This window comes from Notolepis coatsorum (genome assembly GCF_963971535.1).
Source record: "Notolepis coatsorum genome assembly, chromosome: 7".
NCBI classification, from domain to species: domain Eukaryota; kingdom Metazoa; phylum Chordata; class Actinopteri; order Aulopiformes; family Paralepididae; genus Notolepis; species Notolepis coatsorum.
The window spans coordinates 173,526,814-173,554,049 of NC_140171.1; the positions used below are offsets into that span (position 1 = coordinate 173,526,814).

At 43.5% G+C, this 27,236-nt stretch overlaps 1 protein-coding gene across 1 annotated transcript in view; it reads right to left on the reverse strand.

Annotated features, from left to right (window-relative positions):
- Positions 1-14,714: 14,714 nt before the first annotated feature.
- LOC311232694 (uncharacterized protein) overlaps positions 14,715-27,236 on the reverse strand; it is a 510,982-nt gene continuing 498,460 nt past the window's right edge. Inside the window, exon 5 of the mRNA XM_084319565.1 lies at positions 14,715-14,876. Within this exon, the coding sequence (XP_084175691.1) occupies positions 14,836-14,876 (41 nt within the window). The 3' untranslated portion in view covers positions 14,715-14,835. The remainder of the gene's footprint in view (positions 14,877-27,236) is intronic.

Sequence of the window (27,236 nt, forward strand, 5' to 3'; positions counted from 1 at the left end):
TTTTCCTTTTGCGCCCCCAGCATCCCTACCAGGGATTGTACCTTGATAGACAGGTCATCTAGTGAGCGATTGTCTGTGGCTGGGGGTAGACGGTCAATATTCCTTATCTCTTGTATTACGTAGTCCCATATGCGTCCATATCTTTGGTCGAGTGCTGCTAGAGCCGCGGTGTATGGGGTAGTAGAGGTGGAATATGCCAGCGCTATATTGTGCGCTCGGGGCACCTTGAGGTGCTTGAGTAGGATAGCATATTTGTACGGTTCATCAGCTACATCGGACATCATTGTCTCTAAGCACATTCGTAGCTCTGTGTACTGTGCTCTGGTCTCGTGTGTGAAGTCCGGGAACGTCGGTGTGCCAAGGTACGATGCCATGGATGGCTGGCACATCGGTGAGCGTTGGAGGAGAGGCCTCCTAGGCGAGTCTCCTCTTACGTGTCGTGGTGGGCTGGTACCTGCTGGGTACCAAGGCCCGCGTACCCAGGTGCTGTTCCTCGGGGCTGGTCGTGCGTCAAGCTCACCCGTGAATTGAGTCAGGGGTCTGTAGCGCAGAGCCGCGGGGGTAAAGCCTGGGCTGTACTGGACCTCCTGGTCCTGTGGAGTACTGTGCTGCTGTTGGGCTTGACTCTCCTCCTCTCCCTCTTCTTCTTCCTCTGGCAGGTCATCTAGATCCTGTAGTCGTCTATTTAGCCTCTCCGCGGTATAGACCGGTTCTTCCCTGTAGCTGGGTCTCGCTTGGACCGGTCGGGGAAGGGGTTCGGAGAGGGGTATAGGCTCTCTCTGGTGGTCGGGCTCAGGGTCGCTTGATCGGGTAGGGGAGGGTGCCCTTGACCCTTGTCTTGACGAGGCCCTGTAGCCCCGTGCGGAGGGAGGGCGGGTTGCCCTGGTAATCAGCTGCTCCATTATCTGCGCTTGTAATCGGTCGCGCTCGGCTTCGCGCTTGGTGAGAGTGAGGTCGCGCTCTGCTTCTCTTTGGGCACCGGCAGCGGCGCGCTGGGCTTCGGCGGCGGCGCGCTGGGCTTCGGCGCGGTCTCTTCCCATATTCTCTTCCGTCTGGAGGCGTCTAATCTCTAGACGTATACGGTCTTCGTCACTCCGTTGCTGCGCTTGAAGGCGTTCTCTTTCCATGGAAGAATGTTCGCGCTCACTAAGCGTCTGTGCTTGGAGTCGATCACGCTCGGTTGAGGCTGCCAGGCTGGCGAGGAAGGCCTGCGCCAGCATCTTGTCCGCCTCGCTGGGGGAAGACGCTGGTTGAGGTGATCCGCTCCTGGTAGTACTCGTTGGAGATCCGTTCTCCTGTGGCGAATCGAGGAGATCCATCTCCGGGGTGCTCGTCCCTTCCTGTAGTGGGTCGAGTTCCATCCCTGGAGGGCTTTCTTTATCCTGGAGCTCTCCGGGGACTACTTCTTCGGTCTTGGCGGGGGGTAAAGTCATGTCAGGTCCCTCCTGGTCCCCACCATGAGCTTGGTCAGTTACGTTAGAACCCACTAGGGTCTCTACTGGCGGGGTAGCCTGGTCGGTAGGGTCGGACATAATTTTACTATCTACTTTTTCCGCGTTTACCGTCTGTAGAAAGCTAGGTAGTATACTGGCAACGTAATCCTCTAAGTACTGAGGTGTCTGCCCTCTACGCTGCGGGCGATCTATTTTAGGAGAACCATTTGTGGAGTGTTCATCATTGGCCATGTCAATATTAATACCACTATATTAATATTACGCTAATTACCCTCCGGCTCGAAGGACCAATTGTAACTGAGGGGTACAATTCCCTGACTGTATTGATAAGTATGGTATCATTAAACCACTACCGTCTTATGTACATTCCTACTGGCCATACAGTACACAGGTATCTAATGATGAACACTTCCCACAATGACTCGGTTCCACACAAAACTGGATTTAAGTATTTATTAGCAGCAATAATAGTACATAATATACTTTACTTTACTTTGGATGCGCTTATAAGGCAAATGAATGTGCGTAGGCAAATCAATAACGTATGTCCATTCTTATATTACGCAGGAGATAATAATACAACCTGAATCTTAGGAATTATATCTATGGTACACTAGTAATATAGCGGGAGATACTGGTAGGGTCCCCCCGGTTGTAAGCCAGCAAGGGTAGAGGATTTGTCGGTAGTAGAGTCTGGGTCAACGATGATAAGGAGACTCCAAGTACAGGAGACGGTGCAATAAGATCTTGATCCACAGACGAATACAGCTGTTCTCCGTAGCATGCAGCTCAGCATGGAAGAAAGCTAGCCGGCCTCAGGCTTCTGAGAGGCGGACTCGACGTGGCTCCTCACAGGGTAAATCCCACACAATTGTGGGTGTCTGCGATTCTCCGCTCCATCAATTACAGGACCAAAAGCAAATATAATCCAGCCGAAAAGGGCTATGCAGTCGTCGGTAGGTTATCCAGTGTACATAATCCACACAGTCCTCGTCTAGGGCCCCTCGGGTGAAAGCGCCATGGTAAGCAGCCCAGCCTGGATAAGCACTCTAGCTGATACGAGGAAACGTTGGTGATGCTGGTCACTGTAGAACTTTAGCCGCACGATACACTATACACAAATAGACTATTACTGACTTAATAGAATAGGTCGAACTCGACGGTACAGCGTTAAACTCTGATACTTCAGTTATTAATTCGCACGCGGTCTCAATGCTCTATTTGGGGCCAAACAGGCCATACTTCACCACACGTTGTATCGTGGGTGAGGCTTCAACTTTTAGTTACTAAGTGCTTCTGTATTCACCTGCGCCGTATTTATACGTTACGTGAACAAACTAGTACCAGCTTTATTCCTGTCTCATATCCTTGCGCAGAACCGTTCATGTCCAGGCAAGTCCCCGGCGGTGACTTTGAACCAGACCTTGGAGGTATGGCTATGGCGCCTGTGGACCGCTGTCCAATAGGAGAATGAAATATTATGGTCTGTACTAGGCTAAAGGGATATTCCGTGTATATGTACAAGGAATATACAAGGGATATCAAACGATATACAAATATTATGCAATATATATCAATCAATAAATATATATATTCGGTTTAATCTGATCCTTCGTAACAGCAAGGATGAAAAGGGATGCTGCTGACCTGGAGAAGATCACTTCAAAACTTGCTATATGTTCACCTTTCTCTCCAGACTCTTCTTTAAGGAATGTTGTTACAGGTGTTGTCGCTGAGGATGGAGTGAACGTGCATGATTATGACTCTGTTGGACGCAACATCATGCACAAAATGATCGGACAGCCGGCATTCACATTTTCATTTAGTAGAAAGGATAAAGCCATAACCCTTGGACAAAAATCGTCTATCAAGGTTGCTCCTGATCGAATCATTGATTCTGCACTTCTTTTTCAACGTTTCCTTATTGTCTCCCAAACTGGAGAGCTGTCATTGGAGGAGGTTATGCGTTACGAACTCAGTCCTTTCCCTCCTGCCCTCTTTGAAGCCGGAAACGTCTTCCACAAAGCTGATAAACCACAACTAGCGCACGCGATCTGTGATCATGCAAGTGATGCAATCCTAGATTCTGTACCAGAAACGGAGCATTATGTTCTTGATGGTGGTTCACTCCTTCACCGAATACAATGGAAGCACGGACAAAGCTATGGTAAAATTGCACAGTCATATGCAGACTTCACCATCCAACATTATGGCTCAGCTACAACCATTGTGTTTTTTGATTTGATTTTGATTTTTTGATTTGAAGTCTTTATTTCGAACATGCAATGAATACAACAAACAATAACAAAAAAGAAAAAACAACTCAATCTGCATGTTCGAAAAGGAGTAGGAAGAAGTATACACTTATTTAATCCTACCCCTTTTCCACTACTCAAATGAGTGTACTATTTTAAACATAAAAAAAAAAAAAAAAAAAATATATATATATATATATGCAAAACAAAAAACAAAAACTATATATGTATAAAATAAAATAAAATAGAAAACAAAATAAAAATGTAAACACCCGTGAATATCAAGTCCCTTCTTCATCCCTGTACCTTGTGAACATAATTTCCTTATACATCAGTTTGAATTGTCTCATGTTTGGACATTGCTTTAGCACCACATTTAGACTGTTCCACAGTTTCACTCCACATATTGAGATGCAGTGTTTTCTCATGGTAGTGCGTACGTTTAGCACCTTTAAATTGTGTTCTCCCCTCAGATTATAACCCCCCTCCCTATCAAAGAACAATTCTTGAATGTTTCTTGGAAGTGCATGACTTTTTGCTTTATACATTAATTGTGCCGTTTTAAATTCCACAAGATCATTTAACTTCAATGTCTTTGACTCCAGAAACAATATGTTTGTGTGATCACGATAACCTGCAATGTGAACTATCCTTATGGCCCTTTTTTGGAGTATAAAAAGTGGTTGTAGTGTAGACTTATAATTGTTTCCCCAGACTTCAGCACAGTAATTTAAATATGGTAAAACTAGTGAACAGTAGAGAATGTAGAGTGATTTTCTATCCAGGATGTGCTTTACTTTACTCATGACTGAAATGCTTTGTGAGAGTTTAGATTGGACATGTTTTATGTGAGGTTTCCAACAGATTTTATGGTCTATTATTACACCTAGGAATTTATTTTCATAAACTCTTTCAATAATCACATCATTTATTTTAACTTGTACCTGAGTATCCAATCTACAGTTTCCAAACAACATAATTTTAGTTTTGCTCAAGTTCAATGATAATTTGTTTCTATCAAACCATTCCTTCAATTTCTTCATTTCAGATGTGATGACCTCTAAAAGCTGCTGGACATTCTCACCAGAAAAAAAAAGATTAGTGTCATCCGCAAATAAAATACATTTAAATATATTGGACACTTTACATATCTCGTTAATGTACAAGATGAACAGTTTTGGACCCAACACTGACCCCTGGGGGACACCACAAGCAATGTCCAAACATTCAGATTTATAATCTCTCATTGTCACAAATTGTTGTCTTTTATTTAGATAGCTTCTCACCCAGTCCAATACTACCCCCCTGATCCCATATCTCTCCAATTTCCTGATTAATATATCATGATTAATAGTATCAAATGCTTTTTTTAGGTCAATGAATACTCCAGCTACATGTTTTTTTTGATCTATGGAATTTGTGATTTTTTCAATGAGTTCTATTAACGCTAGTGATGTTGACCGGTGTGTTCTGAATCCATACTGGCTATCGGTGAGTAAATTATGTTTATCAATGAATTTATCTAATCTGTTGTTGAAGAGTTTTTCTAATATTTTTGAAAACTGAGGAAGTAGAGAAACAGGCCTATAATTTGTGAAGTGGTGTTTATCTCCAGTCTTGAACAGAGGTATGACTTTTGCTATTTTCATTTTATTCGGAAATCGACCAGTTTTGAATGATAAATTGCAGATGTGCGTGAGTGGTTTTGAAATCCCACTAATGACATTTTTTACTATTTTCATATCTATTTCATTACTGTCTGTCTTGTTTTTACATTTATTAGTAGTTTCTATAATTTCATTTTCATCTACCGCTTCCAGAAACATTGAACTAGGATTTCTTTCAATGTAATTGTCTTTTATGTCTTCAGGAGTCACTGGATCTGGGATTTTTCCCGCTAATTCTGATCCAATATTTACAAAAATTTATTAAATGTTTGTTTGATGGCTATGAGGATGGGCCATCCATTAAAGACAACACACATCAAAGAAGAGGAAACAATATTCATCCCATTGTCAACTTCACTGCTGAGACAGAGTTCTCAGGTAAGAAGGAGGAGTTCCTGTCAAGAGATCTGAATAAACAGAAACTGATCCACATGATAAGTGATGAACTGAAAGAACGGGATTGCACTGTGGTCAATTCACTTGGAGATGCTGATCTAGACATAGTAAGGGCCGCAGTGGGATCATCTCTTCTTCACACCACGACGCTGATTGGAGAAGATACTGATCTCCTCGTCTTACTTCTTTACTATGCACAGAGAGATAGCAAGGGCCTTTATTTCAGATCAGACAAGTCGAAAGCTGATGGCAGTTTTAAAGTGTACGCCATAAACCATTTGAAAGAAGTACTCGGACAGGATGTGTGTTCTCAGTTGCTGTTCATCCATGCTGTGACTGGCTGTGACACAACTTCCCGGATCTTCGGAGTTGGCAAAAAGACAGCATTCCAAAAACTTGTAAAAGGGGATCCTGTCCTTCAGGCTTGTGCCAATGCATTCACTGTACCAAACCAGACCACAGATGTGATCGATGACCTTGGGTGCCAAGCAATGGCTGTCTTTTTTGGTGGAAAGTGCACAGATTCGCTTGCAAAAATGAGATATAACATTTTCAGCAAGAAGGTTGTCTCAGCTTCATCAACGGTAACGCCTGAACGTCTACCACCAACTGAATCTGCTACCAAATTCCACTGTCGTGGAGCATACTACCAGGTCATGGTCTGGATGGGAACAGATGATGGTATAGATGCTCTAGACTGGGGCTGGAACCTGCAGGACAATAGATTTGTCCCACTCATGTCAACAATGAATGCTGCTCCAGACAGTCTCTTGAAGGTCATTCATTGTAACTGTACCACTGCCTGCAAGACACTTCGCTGCTCATGCAGAAAATATGGACTACCTTGTACTACTGTCTGTGGACCATGTCAACTTCATGAATGTGACAATCCACATAACAAGTTTCTCCCAGAGGATCCTGAAGATGATGATGAGTAGGCCTAAAGACCACAATAAGTGGGTCATTTATTTTGTGTTCAACACCAAAGCCAGCTTTCTAGGTTGAATATAATAACCAATTTTAATTTTAGCCAAAATAAGCTAAAGGCAGCCATTTTGATGATGCAAATGATGCATTCCTAGCAGATATATTTAGCTAGATATTTTGCTCGTTATTAATGTATAGAGGTGCCAGAATCAGTTTATAAATCCTTTAGAAATGTTTTCCAATTTGAGATACAGGCATTCTAAGCTCCCAGTCGTAATTTTGGACACCATTTTGAAAATTAAGCCTCTTCGGAAGGTGTATTTCCCTAAAACTTTAGTATGTTCCTAAGTATGTCTAGGGGTACTTGGGGTACCAGAATCAAATGACAAAATCATTTATATAATTTTTATATTGACATATATATAGCCATTTTAAGCTTGGCCAGCCGCAATTTTGGACGCCATCTTGAAAATGAAGCCTTTCTGGCAGGTGTATTTTCCTAGATTTTTAGTATGTTAGTGAGCATGCCCAGAGGTACCAGAATCAGTTGAGAAATCCTTTGCACCATTTTCTTAATTTGAGATATAGCCATTTTAATCGCCCCGGCGCCATCTGGGACGCCATCTTGGAAATGACGGCTTTCGGAGGGGTCGATTTTGGTCGACTTTTAGTATGTTATTTAGCACGCCCAATACTACCAGAATCCATTGAAAAACCTTTTGTATCAATTTTTTTGGGGTTAAACCATATATTGACTCGCCTGTCTTTATACATGTATCACTGTAGGAGTGACGTTCAGGTGATACATGGGGACATTCTGCCCTCTAGTGGTAAATGTGCAGAACACATCTGGAGGGTCAGGGTGTCAACGTTGAGCAGAAGAGCTCTGTTCAGCCATATAGTTATGATGAGGAAGGATAGAGAGGGATGTCCGATATTATCGGCCGATATTGGCATTAATATGTAATATCGGAAATGATTTTTACATTTATTTAACCTTTATTTACCCAGGCAAGCAAGTAAGAACAAATTCTTATTTTATTTATTGTCAAAAGTATGCATAATGTTGTGTTAACCCTTTACCGGTCACTTCTTGAAATACCTGGAAATTCACAATTTTAACTCTAGAATGTTATTTTGGTGCTATTTCAAAAGTTATCTACAATTTTGAAATACATTTTTATTTTATTTCCCCCCTGTAAATTAAGGTTAACCAAAGTGTCCGTAAACAGGCCCTCGACGGGAGACCGGGGCACAGTGGATCAGAAATCTTATATTTCAGCATTTTTCCTGGCTTGATGACATCATGGTTCTGGTCTATTGTGGAATTGATAGCAGAATATGTTCTCTATAAAACATGTCTATCATATCCTGCCAACTGCTAAATATGAGATGCTGAGATGGGGTTGAATGTAAAAATATATTTGATCCACTGTGCCCCAGTAACGGGGTACAGTGGATCGCTACCTGGGGCACTGTGAATCAGTCCAGATATTATACATAATTTTTTCACAAACAGCATCTTTATTGTGTGAACGAAGCAAAACTTTAATGTACAAATAAGACATGTCAACAATAGACATATCAACCAGACCAACAGTTGAAAATACTGAAACAATATGAAATGTTTTGCTATACTAGTAGCCTATGTAAAACCCAGCGTAGTGCTGGGAACTTTCGCACACGAATCTGACACATCCTGTATATTTGGGAAAATAAATGTGAATGATACATCATGGTCTCTGACTTCACAAATCTGTCCAGGTTTACTGATGTACAAAGGACCCCTCCTGGCTACATTCCTATCTGTGAACAAGATAATCACGGCAACACCTAACATTGTATTATTTTCATGGTTATAATGAATAAAATGCATCGCAAACTAAACACACAACATTGCTTCAACATATTATTCAATATTATTATTCAATATCATATGGCGTGCAACACGTGCTGTGCCACCATGTTGAATGGGGTTGATTGATTGATTGATTGAAAACTTTATTAACAGATTGCAGAATGGGTACAGTACAGTACAGCTCAATACATACAATTGTTAAGGGGATGCAGACCAGAGAAAGACTTTCGTCTTGTTTACATCAGGGTCCCCCATTTTCAATTCATCGTAACATATGTGACATACATGACATACCGATAGACAGTACTGCTACATCTATACATTTATGACATACCAGATTTGCAATTACAGTACTGTTTGTGATACAAAAAGAGTCCAGAAAGAAAAGAGTTTTAGACGTACATTGGATTGGGTAGGTGGGGGTGGGGGGGACTGTACATTGGAGGTGGATGGGTGGGTGGGGGGGGGGGGGTTGGGTAGGAGTGGGGGGGGGGGTTGGGTAGGAGGGGTGGGTGGGGGACACTGTACACCTGTACAAACAAACACTGTACATTGGATTATTGACAAGACCATACTTGGTAATTTACTGTACCTTGGAGGGGGTTGTGTTCGGACATTTACAGGGGCCAGTTTCGAGTTGCAGTCTCCCTTAGGTGTTTTTTGAGAGTGTTTTTGAAAGTGGGTAGTGATTCACATTCCTTTACAGCTTTGGGTAGGGCGTTCCACATTGATGTGGCATAATTGCGAAACGTGTTTAGTCCCTTGTTTGAGCCGAATCTGGGTTTAACATGATTTGTGGAGCTCCCTCTGGTGTTGTGATCGTGGTATTCACTGACCTTTGGGAAGTATTTTGTCATGTTCATGGGTACCTTGGTCGTGTAGTGTATCTTGTAGACCAGGCCCATTGCAAGTTGCTGTACTCTGTCGTCTACTCTACGCCATCCTAGGTTGTCAAAGTGGGCAGGGGTGAGGTGGGTTCTAGGAGTAAGGTCAAGCAGTAGTCTGACCAGTTTGTTTTGAGATGTTTGTAATTTTGTTTTTAGCGCCTTTGAGGTGCTTTGGTACCATGAGGTGCAAGCATAGTCGTAGTACCTTTGAATGAGTGCTCCTGCTAGAGTCTTCAGGGTGAATGGTTGGGCAGCTTTGCTACAACATCTTCAAACAAAACTTCTGATATGTCTTCGATATTTGGGAAAATGAATGTGAATGACTTTGGTTTCTCACGTCGCATAAACTTCACTTCAAATGTGGTTTCATCAGCATCTACAATGCGGCTTTGGACCTGCCCTACATACATTGCATTGGTTTTCTTTGTTGCAAACTTTGTCAACACAAAATCTGTTGCATTCAGAGCATTGCAATCCGGCAATTCTAAGTCCTCTAGTTGGCCATCATCAAGGTCATCATAATCTGATGCGTCATCACAAAGTCTTCTCGCATCAGCATCCGTGTCAGAGTTTGACGTGTCTCCCTCCATATCATCATCGAATTGCAGCTTCCGCTCCTTCTTTTTAGCTACTTTTGGCTTTTTAGACTGTTGACTGCCTTGTTTATTCTTCTTCCTTTTGCTCGTTGGCTGCCCTGATTTGTTCTTTGATTGGAGTGTCTGTCAGAACAAGGGTTTTTCCCTCCTTTTTTCCACCTTTGTTTTTGCGTGGTGGTGCCTTTGGAAAAGGGCTGATTTCTTCTGGTGTGATGATAGGCCTACTCAATTCTGTTGAAGTTGAACCAACTGCTTCGAGTGCCTTTGAAGATGTTGCGGTGTCATCTGGGGCTTCATGTGAAATTTCTGGTGCAGGTCGATGAAGTTCTTTGGCTGGTTGTGGAGGTTCTGGATCTGGGTCTGAAAGCTCTGGTGCTCTCTGTTGAGGCTGTTCAGCTGGATGAGGTGGTTCTGTGGCTGTGCCTGAAAGCTCTGGTGCTCTCTGTGGAGGCTGTTCAGCTGGATGAGGTGGTTCTGGGACTTCAGCGATTGGCTCTGCAGATTCTACTGCAACAGGTCGATCTGTTACATATGAACTGAGGAAATCATCATAGCTGAAGATATTGGGGTTGAATGGCTAGATGCCAGATACTCGAAAACCGGATGTGATATTCTTTGGAGTGAAGGCTAATGGGTAAGCATTGCCCACTATCTGAGCGATATCATGGATTGTGATAGGTTGACCGGGGTGGTTGAGCATGAAAGCATTTGCTGCCTGGTTGAAGAATGCCTTGAAGGGTCCGTACACAGATCGATCCAATGGTTGCATTTTGTGGCTGCAGTGTGGTGGCAGAGTTAGCATAACCACACCGTTGTCCTTGGCAAGATCAATGGTTTCAATCGATAGATGGGTGTCATGGTTATCAAGTATTAGCAAAACTGGACGCTCCTTGGAACACTTGGTTGACAAGTGTCGCATGAATGCTGTGAAGTTCTCAGTAGTCATCCATCCTGTATTATGGACTTTTACAAAGAAAAAAGCTAAGTCATAATGTTTACCTCGGAGGGTCGCGCTAGCAACGTTACCCTTCACCAGCGGTTCTTCATTTCCTCCTCTGACGTGCGTCTTGGAGCGGGGTTGACGCCACTGTCGTCAGGGGCGGACCTTCCTACAGGCGATATAGGCAGTTTTGGCGCCCCCCTCTATATCTGCAACCATTATTTGTACATAAAAAAAATTCTAACATAAGGGAAAATGAGCCAAAAATCTAAAACGGTCGGTCGGTCTGAGCCTCAGGTGTTCACAGTCAGAACATGCTAGAGCGCTGTGCATTGATGGGTATCGGTCAAGTGTTTATAGAATTGAGCGTTGAGGAAAGAAAGACTAACGTTAGAGAACTATGAAGAGGCAAAAGCCATAAAAAAGAAAATTACAAAAAAAAAATTACAAAAAAAAAAGAAAAAAAAAACGTTTGTTTTGGGGGGGGGGGGGGGGGGGGGCGCAGTGGTGAATCTCGCCTAGGGCGCCAAATGTGCTAGGTCCGCCCCTGACTGTCGTGGATGGCATCCGCGCCCGGTAGGCGTCCGGTAGGTAGTTTGCCTCTCCAAGGAGCTGGTGCACCAGCGCCGTCTCCTGTGAGATGGCCTGGTTCCTGCTCTGGTTCCTTTGCCGCCGGAGAGTCGTCCGCTGTTGGGCGGCCGGCTCCTCTGGTGGCGGAGGATTTGAGACGCAAACTTTTTGCATCTGCTCGCTCCCGTCGTAAGATGGTGGCTTGTAGACGCGAACGGCCTGGTTTTGGGGAGTTGCTGGAGCCAGATGAGGATGCTTCTCCGTGGCCGATGGAAACTGAGGACTACATGGTAGAGGCAGACGGGTTCTTGTTTGACGCCCCGTGGAGACATGTCCGCCTCCCGTCCAGGTTACACTGGCGGGGGGTGATAGGTCTCCTTGGGGTCCCTTGTACACTGACGTTGGGTTAGAACCTCCGACTCAGCGGCGGGATGCCCTGCTATCAGCCACATCGGAATGCAGCTTTGCATCCAGTAGTCTGCTGCATGTGAGGGACGCGAGCTCGGTGGGGGAAAGTATGCAGGGGGAACTGCGTGCTCTGTTCCCCGAGCTCATGGCGGCGGCGGCAGTCACAAACGGCGTGCCGCTGCCGCAGCCACTGCCAGTTCCTGTCCCTGATGATCTCATAGGACATCTATGTCAACGTCGTCCTGTGAGAGAGACGGGCGTTGTCTGCCCATTTTTCCCCTCGATGGAGGCCTACGTCCGTCAGGGACAGGTGGTCTCCCACATCACGGGCCTCACCCCCGCCTACGTGCGAGTCACAAGGGTGGTGGGTTTGGTAGAAGGTATGAAGGAGGGGGTGCCTCGGCTTGATAGGCCGATGGCAGTTCTCCTTTGTCCTGAGGTGGTGTGGGAGCCGTTACGGAAGCCGGTTCCCCACGGGAAATCGGCGAGGCGGTTGGCTTACTGGAGTGACCAGTCATTCATCTCCGCGACTCAATCTCTGGCTGCCACGTCTAACATCGCGCAGCTGGCGAGATTCATGTCCGGGATAATGACGGGCGGTGCGGAGCTGACCGAAGTGCAACGTGATCAGCTCGCCCAGGCGGCAGGAGCCATCCTGCATCTTATCCAGCTGCAGGCCGTCGCCGCTGGGAAAGTACGCGCCCTGGCCACTCTAGCCCAGCGCCACCTTTGGCTGGAGCAGGCGTGTGTGCCGGAGAGGAAGAGGACTCCACTTCTGACGCCCCCCCTCTCCGATGCTGGGCTCTTCGGATCAGCGTTGCAGCTGATGACCTCAACCTGCAGGGAAATGCAGGAGGAGCGTTCCGTGCTCCAGCCTCATTTCCCCCCGCCCGATGTCACCGGTGGAGTCAGATGGATGGCTCGTCGTCAAGGTTCCGCCGCCGAAGCCGCCGCTGCTACCACCGCCACTGCTGGCCCTTCAGCGAAGAAGGCCAGGAGGAGAGAGGGCGCCTCGGCCACTGCAGCCGGCCCATCCACGCTCGGAGGTGACGGTAGGGATCATCGTGACCAGCCTCCAGTCCTTTACCGTCCCTCCGGGGCTCCCTGGGGTGGCAAGTCCCGAGCGGCTCGTGGCAGGCGTCGCTAGTGACTTTTTCCCTCTGTTGGTCCCCCATGTTCCCTTCCCGGCCCACCATATGATTTTTGTTAAATAAAAGGTCCCTCCTGGGAGGGACTGTTTTTGTTACAAACTGTGTGTTTATTCACTACATATGATGGGGATACGATGTGTGAACCTTTCGCTAGTGTGGGTTTGATAGGAGGGCTAGTCTTGTCGGTCACTACATTTTCATGTTATAGAGCTTAAGCAAGGCCTGCAGCTTACACTCGGTTGAAAAAGGGTTTTTTCTGCCTCGACCTGAAGATTAGGTCTTCACATAAAGGTAGAGGTTAGTTGTGTGCTCTGTTGCTTAAACAGTGATATTGAGCCGCAACACTGTTGTGTTGGTCTGCAGTAATGCTCGTGTGTGTAAAGGTACCGCGGTTTTTCAGGCCGCTCTCTCTCTCTCTATCAAATTCTCTGTGTCTTGCAACATAAACACGGGTGTCAGGTTCACACATATATAACTTTGGCCTTGTTATAAACCCTGTTCACAGACTTGTCTGTGGCTAGCGTGCATTGAGTTAGCTTTGCGCTGTTCATTAGCATACTGACTACTTAAGGTATCATATGGCTATTTGTTGTTGTCGTATTCGAGGGTTGGGCTTGCGAGGGGGTACCGGATAAACCCCTCCTTCCCTCTTCTGATTGGTCAGGTTTTTTTTTTACCCTCTTTTTCATTCGGTCCGGCCACACACCTGCTTATGAAGGTAGCGGATAGGGGTGTGGCCAGACGAATGTTGGTATGTAAAGGTACATTGTGAGTTTTTATTCAGTGCATATGCACAAAGTGAGGTTAGTGCAGATGACGCTGAGCGTCACTAGTATTCATAGAACTACGGTTATATTCATAACCTATCGTTTCTTATTCCTGGATGATCTATACTAAATCACAAAAACAAAAGAAACCCGAAATTTTACATTTGATGGTACAAAACGGGGATTACCTTTCAATTCTTCACAAAAGTGTGTTGCCTGGAAATTAAGCACATTTTCAGATATGGATTAACCAGAGGCACACACTGATGACATCATCAAGGCATTCCTGTGTACAAGTTTCTATAAATAGCCACTGGTTCACTGTGCCCCTTGATCCACTGTGCCCCGGTCTCACCTACCCCTAAAAATGTGGGGGCTATGGGGCATATTTTTCCTTAGGGGGCATATCTATGAAACTTGGCAGGCTGATTCATAACATAAAATAAATAAGAAAATGTATTGGGAGTTTTCTTGAATTTGCGTTGCCATGGCAACAGTAGGCGATAAAGGCCCAAATAAGAATAGCGGACAAAACTATATAACTACATGGTACTACAGGGTACTGGTAGGTAGTGACGCAGGGTTGTTGGTTCTCCTTCAGGACATGCAGGGCATCAGTCAGCAGGAAATGCAAGGCATGGAACTTGAAAAATGATCAACTTTATTTGTATAGCACTTTTCAGACAGAAGTTGAGGTGCTATATATACACTGGCCTGCCGTTTTCAACAGCTTTTCGGAAAATCAAATAAATGTCACCAGATGTATAAGCACAGATGGCTCGGATATGATTCTCAGTGAGGTCTTTGTCCTCTCCAGGTTTCTTATTTGTTAGCCCTCTTTGTGTACATGTATATGCGCTACGCCAGGCTTTCTTGAAATCTTCGTCTTTGTCCTCTTTTTGGAGGAGTTCGTTGTTGGCTCGCATCCTCGTCTCGGTGCAGAGCCCTCATGTGCGTCATCAACAGCAGTAGGGACCCAAGACATCTGACCCACAGAAACCTGGAGGGATAGAGAAGGAAAGTAAGAGAAGGATGAGCAGGCAGGGGACAATTACAATCTCACAAAGGCTAATGCCACTTAAAAGATACTAATGTATCAGAAATAGAGCTTCCTGATCATATAATCTACTCTATTGCGTTGTGTTCTATAGCCCTAAGTCTGTTACTCAAAAAACACTGTTGTTGGAGAAAAGGAATCAACGGAGAGGTTTCTATTTCTCAGAATTGGTTTATTTCAAAGTCAAAAAGTACAAGAAATACTCGGGTTCAATCAAAATGAAAAATGCAATGATATCAGTGTGCCCGGTACTATGCCACCAGCCACTGATATCAGTCTAATCAAAAGTAGTTAAAGAATAATAATCTTCAATGGCGTGGGTTGTTGATTTCTTTGTTGTCTGGGCAACAAAAGGATCGTATTCTCGTTCAGCGTCTCAAGAAGTCTTCTCTCCGTCCGGCTGGTGTGTCCAAGGTTCACAAGCTGCCTTTTTTTGTCTGGTCTATGGAGACCCCTTTTAACGGCTAACTCCCGCCTTTGAGAGAACGTTGAACGTTAGCCCTATTTGTTGGTTTTAACAAGAACAAAGGAATCTATTTTTCTATATTTTAAGTAAAAGGTTATTTTACTATTCTCCAAGTATTTTAAGTCTACTTGCAACGTTTTTATCCTTAGCTTTGTCAATTATAGTTACTTCTAGAACACATGTATCTTAATAATCTCTATGGGGGGGAAAACAGAACACTATATTTTAAGAACAACATGAGTCTGTCTAAGGTATTGTGCACTGGCCTTACAGTTCAGTTTCTCCCAGTAGCGGTTGACCTTGTGGGAAATCAAGATTCATAGCAGTTTGAAACTGAAATTATACCACAATACAAAGAAAGGAGCTGCTTGACACCAACAACAAAGAAAATAGATATGGGAATCTTTGTGGGGTGGGGGGCTGTACTTTCTAGGCTCTTGCTATAGGTGGAGACTTGACCCCAGAAGACTCGACTCCTTGGGTCTTAATCCTTTTACTGCCACACGACAGCCGGTTAACCCTTTCACTGTGACAATACAGAAGGTTAGCCCTTTATTATCACACAACCGACGGCGATGCTCCATCATTAGCATCATTAGCTCCACGGGACAAAACCTCGTAACTCCATTTTTTATTTTTTTTATCAACTCAGTAGATCATCCTCCATGTGTGTGTGGTTTTACAAAGTCTACACAATGGGAAAGCATTAAACCAATCATCTGTCTAAACCTCGTAACTCTATTCGCCCTCAAATCTGTGTTGTTTTTTTCATCTGCTGAAAAGTTGGGTTTTTGGAGTTACAAGGTTTTGTCCCGCCAGCAGCGATGCGGAGCTAATGATGCTAATGATGGAGCATCGCCGTCGGTTAGTAAAGGGTTAACCTTCTGTTGTGTGGCAGTGAAAGGGTTAAAAGTCTAGAGTTGGGCTGGTGTACTAACGAATGCAGTTATTGACAATCAAATAATCTTAAACGACCCCCCCCCCCTTTCATGCATTCATGATGGAACATAATATACCGATCATATGCATTTGAATTTTTAATTGTAGCGTGTTTCGGGACAAAATGCCAATGGATTAAGTATAATATGCGTCGCTGCCTATTACTAGCCTCCCAGGAATTATCCCAGACCGCTCAAAAACTATACTTATATTCACCATGGTGACCACGGTATAAAACGGGAATGTATGGATGGAAAAGATATTCCTTTTACACTATTGGACGATAGATACTCGATGTCAAATGGGTCATAGTATTGCATCCGTAGCTATAATATTTATATAGTTATAGCCCTGCAAACAAGATGAGCGACTCCCATCGTTTACAGCGGTGGCGGTAGCTACTACACTACAGGATAAGGCTAATCCCTGGCAGTCAATGAGTTAATGTTATTAATTAGGGTTCCATTCCATTTAAGTGAGAACTGTATCCAGTAGCGGAACATATCAGACCCGGGCCGGGGGGCGGGGCCACATGACCGGGCCCTTTAAACCCAATAAAGCTTGACATTCAACTGGAAACCTCAAGTCAAATATGTCAGGACAAAATTGGCACGGAGTGTTGGTGTTTTATGTAAGATAAGACACATTCTAAACCAAAAAACACTGTATACACTGTACTGTACACTCTTCCTTCCATATATGAAGTACTGTGCGGAGGTGTGGGGTAATACCTACAGAAGCACTCTACAGCCAATATGCACCATGCAAAAAAAGCAATAAGAATAGTCAACAATGTTGGATATTATGAAGACACAAATAACTTATTTATAAAGCTACAAACATTGAAATGTATGGACCTAGTTGATTTCAAGACTGCTCTCATTGTATACAAATCTAAATGAATCCCAGGCAACATTCAAAGATGGTTCAGAGACAGGGAAGGAGAATATAACTTAAGAGGGAGAGGGAATCTTAAACAACCAATGGTACACACTACGCTGAAAAGCATGTGCATATCTGTTTGTGGAGTGAAGTTGTGGAATGACTTACCTGAATACATCAAAATGAGTAAACATGGGGGTGGCTGGGTGGCGTAGCGGAGATTGCGCTCATCACCAATGCGAGAGACTCCGGTATCGAATCCCAGAGTCGGCATTGCCTGCGGCTTGGGCCAGTCGTCATACTATCTCAATTGGCAGAGGTAGCGGGTGGAAGTCAATGGGTGGGGATTTGGACGTTGTGGACAGTGACCCCTACAGGTCGGTTGGGCGACGCCTGCACAGCAAAAGACAGGAAGTATCGGGGGCAGCGTGAGCCTCCAACACGTTATTCCTCGCCACTGAGAGTCTGGCGCTGTCTGGTGAAAAGATGCGACAGGCTGCCTCCTCGTGTACCGGAGGGAACACGTGATGCAAGGCTTCTATCCTCGCTACAGCCGACCAGTGGGGGGCATAGTCTAGCAACGTTCAAGACAGGGGAGGGGAGAATTGAAAACGCGAAATTGGGATGGGAGAAAAAATTAAAAAAATAAGGAGAAAAAGTGGATTAAAAAAAATGTCTTAGAATAATAATGTTTACTTGCAGCAGGGTAACATATTAATGTCCGACTCCGCCCCTATGACTCAGGTGTGTGGATCTTTTGTCTCTGCAGGAGCAAACTGTTTTTTGACCTCAGTCAGTAAGATTACAATTTAGTTTTTTTATTTGAAAGAAAAGTAACCAAAGAAAAGGTGTAATATTTAAGATGTTGTTTCTACAAAGGGTATAGAAACGAAATATATATCAGATAATGATATAACATGACATAAAGTCCAACACACCACAAGAACAACAAAAACATAGTCTAATAAAATGACAAATGTTAGACTAAGACTGAAGCGTCTTTTGCTTGCAGTAACTGTGAAGCAGCATTTATGCTTTCCAAAATATTGGTCTGCATGTTGACCAAAAATAGAAAGGGAAATTTGCTTATGGCATTCTTGAGTGCACTTGCTTCATTGCGCTCATCCTTTTTGTCACTGGTAAGCAGGGCATGACATTAACTTTTTAGCTCACCAGCCACTGTGGCTAGTGGTTTTCCAAAATCACTAGCCACTCAGCATTTTCACCAGCCAAAAACCACACACACACACACAACGTTTTTATAGTGTAGTCTCTCTGTCTCAAGTTTGGCTACTTGAGACAGAAAGAGAGACTGTCATTACACGCGACGCAAGTAAGGCAGACCAGGCTGCAGAAACAAATTAGTGGGGGGGCATAAAATGTTCTCGGGGGGGCACAATGGTTTTTCAACACAGGTTCCCTTTTATACGTTTCAGCTGGGACAACGGCGCTGTGGCTTGCTTGGCGCTGCCCACTGTGCTGAACTAAACAGCAGAGAGGCAATTGAAAAATCTAATTTCTCTTAAGAACATTCACTTATACAAAAACAGACTGAACGGATATATATAACAGACCTGCTGGGGCAGCGGACTGAGAGCAGGGGACACAGACAGGCTGGATAAGATGGTCAGGAAGGCCAGTAGCGTGGTTAGGGTGTAGCTGGACGCCCTAGCGAGGGTGGCGGAGAGGAGGAGCCTTGCTAAGCTCCAGGCCATCAGGGAAAACCCCTCCCACCCACTATACACAGACTTGGCTGACAGGAGGAGCATGTATTGTTATAGGCTCACACTACCTAAATGCAGCACTGAACGGCACAGGAAGTCCTTCATTCCGACAGCCATCAGACTATACAATGCATCACTGTGCCTCACTGCATCACTGAGCACAGAGTGACAGTTACCATCTTCCTGGACTCTTACTTTTTAAACAGCACTGTGCAATATTACACCTACTGTAGACTTCAGTATATTTTTACTGTATTTATTTACTGTATCTTTTATTCTATTTTTATTCTATTTAATTTTATTCTATTCTTAGGCCATTTGTTTTGTTATTCTTATTTGTGACTTGTTCTGTCTAAATGTTTAATGTTGAGTGATTTGGAGTGTCAAATTTCCCTCAGGATAATACATTTCTATTCTATTCTATATCTTTGAAAAGTCTCCATTTATTCAACACTTCTGAATTCACTGACAAACTGAACTGAACTGACAAAAATAAGGTGCATAAAAAAGCAAACAAAATTCCTCCACAGGCTACTCACCATCATTAGTAGAGCGGCAAGCAGCGTTTGGGGACAGAGTGAAATCTTCTTAAAACACTGCCCCTCCACTCATTCCTGAACTTTTTTGTTAAGTCCTTCTCAAATGCCAACTGAATTTAATTGGCCTTGCGTCGATGAAGCATACTAAGGCGATGTTCTGTAAAGATGTTCTTGAGGGTAGAAAACGAATTCTCACAGAGTGCCGTGCTAGCTTTAGTAGTGTTGTTGTTGACATCAGTGCCCACTAGGGCTGTCCCCGATGACCCCGACTAAGCATTTGGATAGTCGACTTTGATTGAAAAAAAAAAATGTATGAATGAATGAATGAATTTTTTTTTTCTCAGGGTGGGCACAGCTGACTCAGTGGGCGGGCCAGGCCCCCCAATGCCCGCCCATGGCGCCGGGTCTGAAGTAAGGCACACTGCGTTTCGAGAGAGAGGGAGGGAGAGAGAGAGAGAGGGATAGAGAGAAAGGGAGGGAGAGAGAGAGAGGGAGAGAGAGAGGGAAGGAAAGAGAGAGAGAGCGAGGGAGAGAGAGAGAAAGACATTCATTACGCGCAACGCAAGTAAGCGCGCACTGCGTTTTGAGAGACAGAGAGAGAGAGAGAGAGAGAAGACTCTTCACAGCACAACAATAGCAATAGCAGCACAACTCATATTATAGGCTACAATGCTTTATAGCTAATATGGCGTGAGGCATATATCTCGGGGGCGGAGCCTGCTGCCTCTGCCCGGGGAGCCCCGCCCCTACAGCCCCCCCTAAAGCCTGACTGGATCAGTGAGACAGCAAGGCCCCGCTCATACAGCCCCCGCTGAAGCCTGACTGGATCAGTGAGACAGCAAGGCCCCGCCCCTACAGCCCCCCCTAAAGCCTGACTGGATCAGTGAGACAGCAAGGCCCCGCCCCTACAGCCCCCCCTGAAGCCTGACTGGATCAGTGAGGCAGCAAGGCCCCGCCCCTACAGCCCCCCCTGAAGCCTGACTGGATCAGTGAGACAGCAAGGCCCCGCCCCTACAGCCCCCCCTGAAGCCTGACTGGATCAGTGAGGCAGCAACACCATACCAAGGCACAGGCACACCTAGATGGAATGGAACCATAATTAATGTTAGTAATTACATGCGTGTTTACATGACAAAATGACAAGTGACAACAATAGCGTTCTAAAAAGACCCACTTTTATTTCCTGTTTGCTAATGCAATAACTGTTCCCTAGCAACAGCATCCCAGTGAAACCATCTATCGTTAGAGATCAGTCTATAATGCAGGTCATTAGAGATTAGTCTATAATGCAGGTCGTTAGAGATGAGTCTATAATGCAGGTCGTTAGAGATGAGTCTATAAATAAATAAATAAAAAAAGCTTGATATAATCATCTCAAGGCGTATTTGTTATTAAACACCCCATCCTGAAAAACAGTAAATGCATGTTCAGTGAGCTTGTAACTTCGGTGTGTGACAGTTGGCGAATGTAATTTCCATTTGTATTCTGATGATACAATTGTGTACTGTATTGCTGATTCTGTTCAGTTGGCCATAGCTACATTTACATGTTCCCTTGACTGATGGTGTTTCAGTGATCTGCATATGTTTCCTTGACTGATGGTGTTTCAGTGATCTGCATGTGTTTCCTTGACTGATGGTGTTTCAGTAATCTGCATGTGTTTCCTTGACTGATGGTGTTTCAGTGATCTGCATGTGGCAGCAGCTGTTGCAGTAGAAGAGATGAGATCACGCTTCAGCTGCGTCTCTACATTTCGTAGCTCCATTTCTGCAGACCCCTCTCTGATTGGCCACTGTTGCCCAATCGCGTGACGAGCTGTGTCTTTGCCCATTTCCGCGTCGAACAGCCTGCAAACTACCTGGCGTTCTATCGCCATGCTCTAAGACAAACTCTAACCATAACCAACTTCGAAAGAGTGCCTAAGCTTAACCGTCGAAAGAACTTGCCGTCACGCTCTAAGACAAACTCTAACCTTAACCAACTTCGAAAGAGTGCCTAAGCTTAACCAGTGTAGAAACAGGCGTGGGCCAATCAGAGAGGGGTCTGCAGAAATGGAGCTACGAAATGTAGAGACGCGCTTCAGCTGCTTGATGAGTCAGTCAGGGGAAGGTGTAGTCGACAGCTTCAGAATAGTCAACCATGACACATCAGTCTCTTCTCCAATATTTTGAGAACTTCTCGGAAAGTGAGTAGATAGGGCAATATTGCAAATTCTCATTTTAGTATAGAGGTATCACCAAGATTAGATGTTATGTATTTTAATTAGGGCTGTGAAAGTTACTGCTTTAACTTTGGAGATTAATTTAAATGATTAAGCGTTACATTTTCTTTATCTAGATTAATCTATGGAGTGAAAAATGTTCAATGTTCTGAACTTTCAGCAGTATCTTTGCTTGTTCTTTTTTTGCATTGACTCATGCACCTTTTTGAAAATCATCTGACATGAAGATGGAACACTTTTTTGTTGTTAATATGATTTATATTACTGGTAGTTCATACAATGAATGAATGAATCACTTTTATTTATATAGCACCCTTCACAGCACGAATGCACAGGGTGCTTTACACTACAGCTTAATATAAAAAACACAATAAAACAAAATCAGAAATAAATTACAACAACAACAGACAGCAGTTAAAAAACAGTGAAACCAGATAGAAAAGGTAGAATAAAAGAATTTGGATAAAATCATGAGTCACTAATTAAAACAAAACTATAGGAACAGTGAGGACAAGAAAAAAGTGCCTATGTCTGAACAAATGTTTTTTTAGTTGTTTTTTTAAAAGAGTTTTCAGAGGGGGCAGTTCGCAGGTCCAGAGCCTTGGTGCTGTCACCTCGAAGGCTCGATCACCCCTTGTTTTCAGCCTGGACCTGGGGATCACCAGGAGGTGCTGATCGGCAGATCTGAGTGAGCGGGTGTTGGTGTAGGGATGGATGAGTTCAGTGATGTAGATAGGGGCCTGACCGTGAAGTGCTCTGAAAGTGAAAGTGAGGACTTTGAAGTGAATTCTATAGTGTACCGGGAGCCAGTGCAGGGATAACAGAATGGGAGTGATGTGACATGATTTATTTGACCTTGTGAGTAGCCTGGCTGCAGCATTTTGGACCATTTGTAGTTTGTCTGTGGATGATTTGGTGAGACAGGTGAAAAGTGAGTTGCAGTAGTCAAGCCTAGAGGAAATAAAAGCATGCACGGACAGTTCTAGTTCAGAGTGAGATATGATGGTGCATAGTTTTTATTAAAATAGTCTTTGAATCTAAATATACTTTCTTTGTGTTGATTCTACATTATTTGCATGATTTTACTCAAGTAAATATCTGTTACAAGCTTCGGTCATGAAAAATGCAATTTTTAATCTAGATTAATTACAGAAAATTGTGAGATTATTTAGTTAATTTTTTTAAATCTATTGACAGCACTAATTTGAATGAATCTATAACATGTTCAATGTTTTAAGTTTCACACATTTCTTACGTCTAAATGTTCCCATACCTTATTCTCTCCCCTAATCTCTCTCCCTGTATCTCTATTGACATCTAGTGGTGGATGCCAGTCGGAGCAGGTACTTCAGGAATAGCAGCAGCTGAAGACCCTCATCAGGACCACTTTCACAGACAAGTCATAACTAGGGCTGAGGCAGACACTGCTCACCAAGGAGCCATATCGATCAGAGGTTTGTGGGAAACATTTAATATTCTTCAGAATTTACAAAGTCATGTGTACTCTACAGAATAAATTAATAGAGTTTTACTCCTAGTTACTTTTATGTCAGAACTTGCTGCACTTGGCTGAAATACTGCTTGTGATGCCGATCTCCTCCGCTCAGTGAGAGCGTGGATTTTCAGCCCAGAATGGTATTAAGAACAGCAGCAGCCTCCACTGCTGAAGACTTGATCCGTATCAGGAAGGCTGGAGCAAGTCAACCCGAGCCATGTAGCAGCCAAATGGTCTTCGTCTTCTAAGAGGGCCAGGAAGACAAATATGAAAAAGTGGCCAACAGACAGGCTAGATCTTCAAGGGTCAAAGTGGGTATAAAACAGGAGGGAAGACTGTCAAGTTTTAAACTGTGGATACCAAACAGAGAAGGTAAAGACGACTTTGAACTGTTGAACAGTAATCCTGAACTATTTTATTGCACTGTAAATTATATATTTTTTAAATCTATTTCTACAATTTTATTGCACTGCACTATTTTATCTTACTCTTTTTATTATTGTCTATTTAAAACTGAATCAAACCATAAACAAGGTGGCTTGTTGGGATGTTAGACCCTAATGTAAAAGACTGTGATTTTATATGTCTGCACTTTATGTGCTCATTTTATGCCTGTCTTTTTTCTGTTGTGAAGCACTTTGAGCTGCAGTTTCTGTATGAAAGGTGCTATACAAATAAAGTTTATTATTATTATTATCTGTGACACGTGTGCATGCACACAGTTTGTTGTTTTTGTTCCATTAGTGATTTACACACTTAAAAAAACTATTGTATGACAAATTTTAACAGATTTGCACTGCTAATTTGAAGCGTAACATATTGATGTCTTATATACAGTTATGTCCCTGCAATTTGCCATTATGGGCAAATAAAGAAACTTGTTTGTCTGAAGACATTTCTTGTTAAGGTTTGGATTTTGTGTGCCCTGTATGCAAGATGAATGTCCTTTGCCAGTCACATACCTATTTAAGTGATTAACTACTTGTGGTTGTTTTTACATTTTAAGAGACGTTTTACACTCTAAATGATTATTATATTTATTATACATCATTATTTTGTCATTTCTTTATAAAATCTGTGGCAGGGAGGGCGACGCACAAATCACCATCATCAGTCAGTAGTTACTTCCACACCTACCCTACGGCTACTGCTTGGCCTTACTCCTAAAACCCACCTTACCCCTGCTCACCTACGGGTGGCGGCAATTAAAAACTGGCCACGTTCAATGTCCAAATCCCCCCCCCCCCCATGTACAGTTTCTTCCCCTTCGAATGTATATATTTTTTTATGATCTCTTTTTATTAAACAGTACTGTATAGTTGTATGTCTTGTATGTCATAAATGTCTTGATTCATTGAAAATGGAGGACCCTTATGTAAACAAGAGGAAAGAATTTTTCTGGTCTTCATCCTCTTGGCAGTAGTTAGTATTGAGCTGTACTGTATTGTAACCATTCTGCAATCTGTTAATAAAGTTTTCAATCAATCAATCAATCAAACCCCCTAAAGAAAGAACGATGACCCGATATTTTAGGTTCTTGGAAAGAGACGGAGCCAAAATATCCGGCTCCCTTCAAAGAGCCGTAACCTCCATCACTCCGGATAACATACGAGGCTGGGGCTGAAGTGCACAGGATGGGGGCCACAACAGCAGACCACTGAGCCAACGATGCTAATGATCTATTCTACTGTAGCAAATATCAACTTTGATGGCAAGAGAAATACATAAATATACCGTCTTACCATATGTGAGTTACTGTGTGGAGATATGGGGGAATGCATACATAAGCACTTTAAAACTTCTATAGTATAAAACTTATACTACAGAAAAAAGCTGAGAATTGTACACAAGGTCAGATTTCGGGATCACACAAATAACTTGCTCGTCAAATGCCTTTTAAAGCTAATGGACTTATTCAAAATTAAACTGGCAGAGATAATGTATCGAGCAAAGACTCAAGAACTCCCAGGTAACATAAACAAAATATTTATAGAGGGATAAGGGATATAATTTGAGAGGTAACTGCAACTTTGATAAACGTTACGCTCGCACCAATCTCAGGAGCAGGTGCATATCATCCTATGGAGTAACTGTGTGGAGAATGGGTTGGAAGATAAAATGAAGGAAAGCAGAAATATTGCTCTATGTAAAGAAATGTATAAACAAATATTTGCAAATGACCAAAAATAGGAAAGGGGAGGTGACTATTGTCAATCTTCTGGATTATAAACTGTTGCTTTCTTTTGTACTACATTATAGATACTGATGATTTATGTTGTTTTCAATGTTAAGAATTATTGGTAATGTGGATATTCTCCATTATATAATTTAAGTATTAATTAATGTTCCCTTTTCATAAAGGACACAGTGGTGGGTATCATATATATCATAAAGGACACAGTGGTGGGTATCATATATACAGGGATTAAAGCAAAAAAAAATCTCCTGACTGAATTTTTTTTCAGGCCAAGTCATATTCTTATTTTAACCTCCACTGTATTTCTTTTTTTTTGATCCACTTTTTCTCCCATTTTTCTATATTTTCTCCCATCCCAATTTCGTATCATCCAATTCAACCCTCCCCTGTCACGAACGCTGTTTCTTGCCTCCCACAAGCCGGCTGCAATGTGGACTAAGTCATACATAGCACAAGTCCCCTCCGGTACTTGAGGTAACAGCAGTCGCATCTTTTCACCTGCGCAGCTCGATCTCTCAGTGTCGAGGAGTAACGCGTGGGAGGCTCACGCTGCCCCCGACACTTCCTGATTCTACTGCGCAGGCGCACCAACCGACTTGTAGGAGTCGCTTGTTCACAACGTTCGATCCCCACCCTTCAGTTTTCCCTCCCCGTAATACGGCCAATGTGTATTACTGCGGACGACCAGCTAAACTGAAAACAATGTGGAGAGCTGGATTCGAACACGCGAATCCTAGCGTCTCCACACTGGTGGCGAGTGCCTTGCCCACTACACCACCTAGCCGCCCTACCTCCACTGTATTTCTTTTTAATAGCGTTGGCATTTTAAGGGAGCCTACTTGTTTCGGTTTCGTCGATAATCCAATGTACAGTTACCCCCCCACCCCGCCTACCCAACCCTTCCCTCCCCAACCACCTCCAATGTACAGTCCCCCCCCCCCTCCACCCAACCTCCTCCAATGTACAGTTTCTTCGTCAAATGTATATGCTCTCTTTTTTAGACTCTTATTGTATCACAAACAATACTGTATTTGTAAATCTGGTACGTCATAAATGTATAGATGTAGCAGTATTATCTATCTGTATGTCATGTATGTCATATGTTATGATGAATTGAAAATGGGGGACCCTGATGTAAACAAGAGGAAAGTCTTTCTCTGGTCTGCAACCCCTTGACAATTGTGTGTATTGAGCTGTACTGTATTGTACCCATTCTGCAATCTGTTATAACAATCAATCAATATTTAACCGATTGCAGAATGGGTACAATACAGTATGGCTCAATACACACAATTGTTAAGGGGATGCAGACCAGAGAAAGACATGTGTCTTGTTTACATCATCAGGGTCCCCCATTTTCAATTCATAGTGACATTTATGACATGCATGACATTGACATCATGACATTTATGGCATAGGGACATACTACAGGTATATAGTACTGTTACATTTGTGACATATACGATATGCAAATATACAGTAATGTTACCCATAGATCCTGACAGAGATTATACATATGATGGGGAGGAGACTGTACATTAGGAGGGGGTGGGTGGGTGGGAGAAAATATACAGTACCGTTACCCATAGATCCTAACAGAGATTATATACATATGGGGAGGAGACTGTACATTAGGAGGGGGTGGGTGGGAGAGAAATATACAGTACTGTTACCCATAGATCCTAAGAGAGATTATATGCATATGATGGGGAGGAGACTGTACATTAGGAGGGGGTGGTGGTAGAAAAAAGATACATACGGTGGGGAGAGAATATATACGGTGGGGAGGAGACTGTCTACAGATACACCTGTGTGATGTTGCTACGGAGGTAAGCTAATA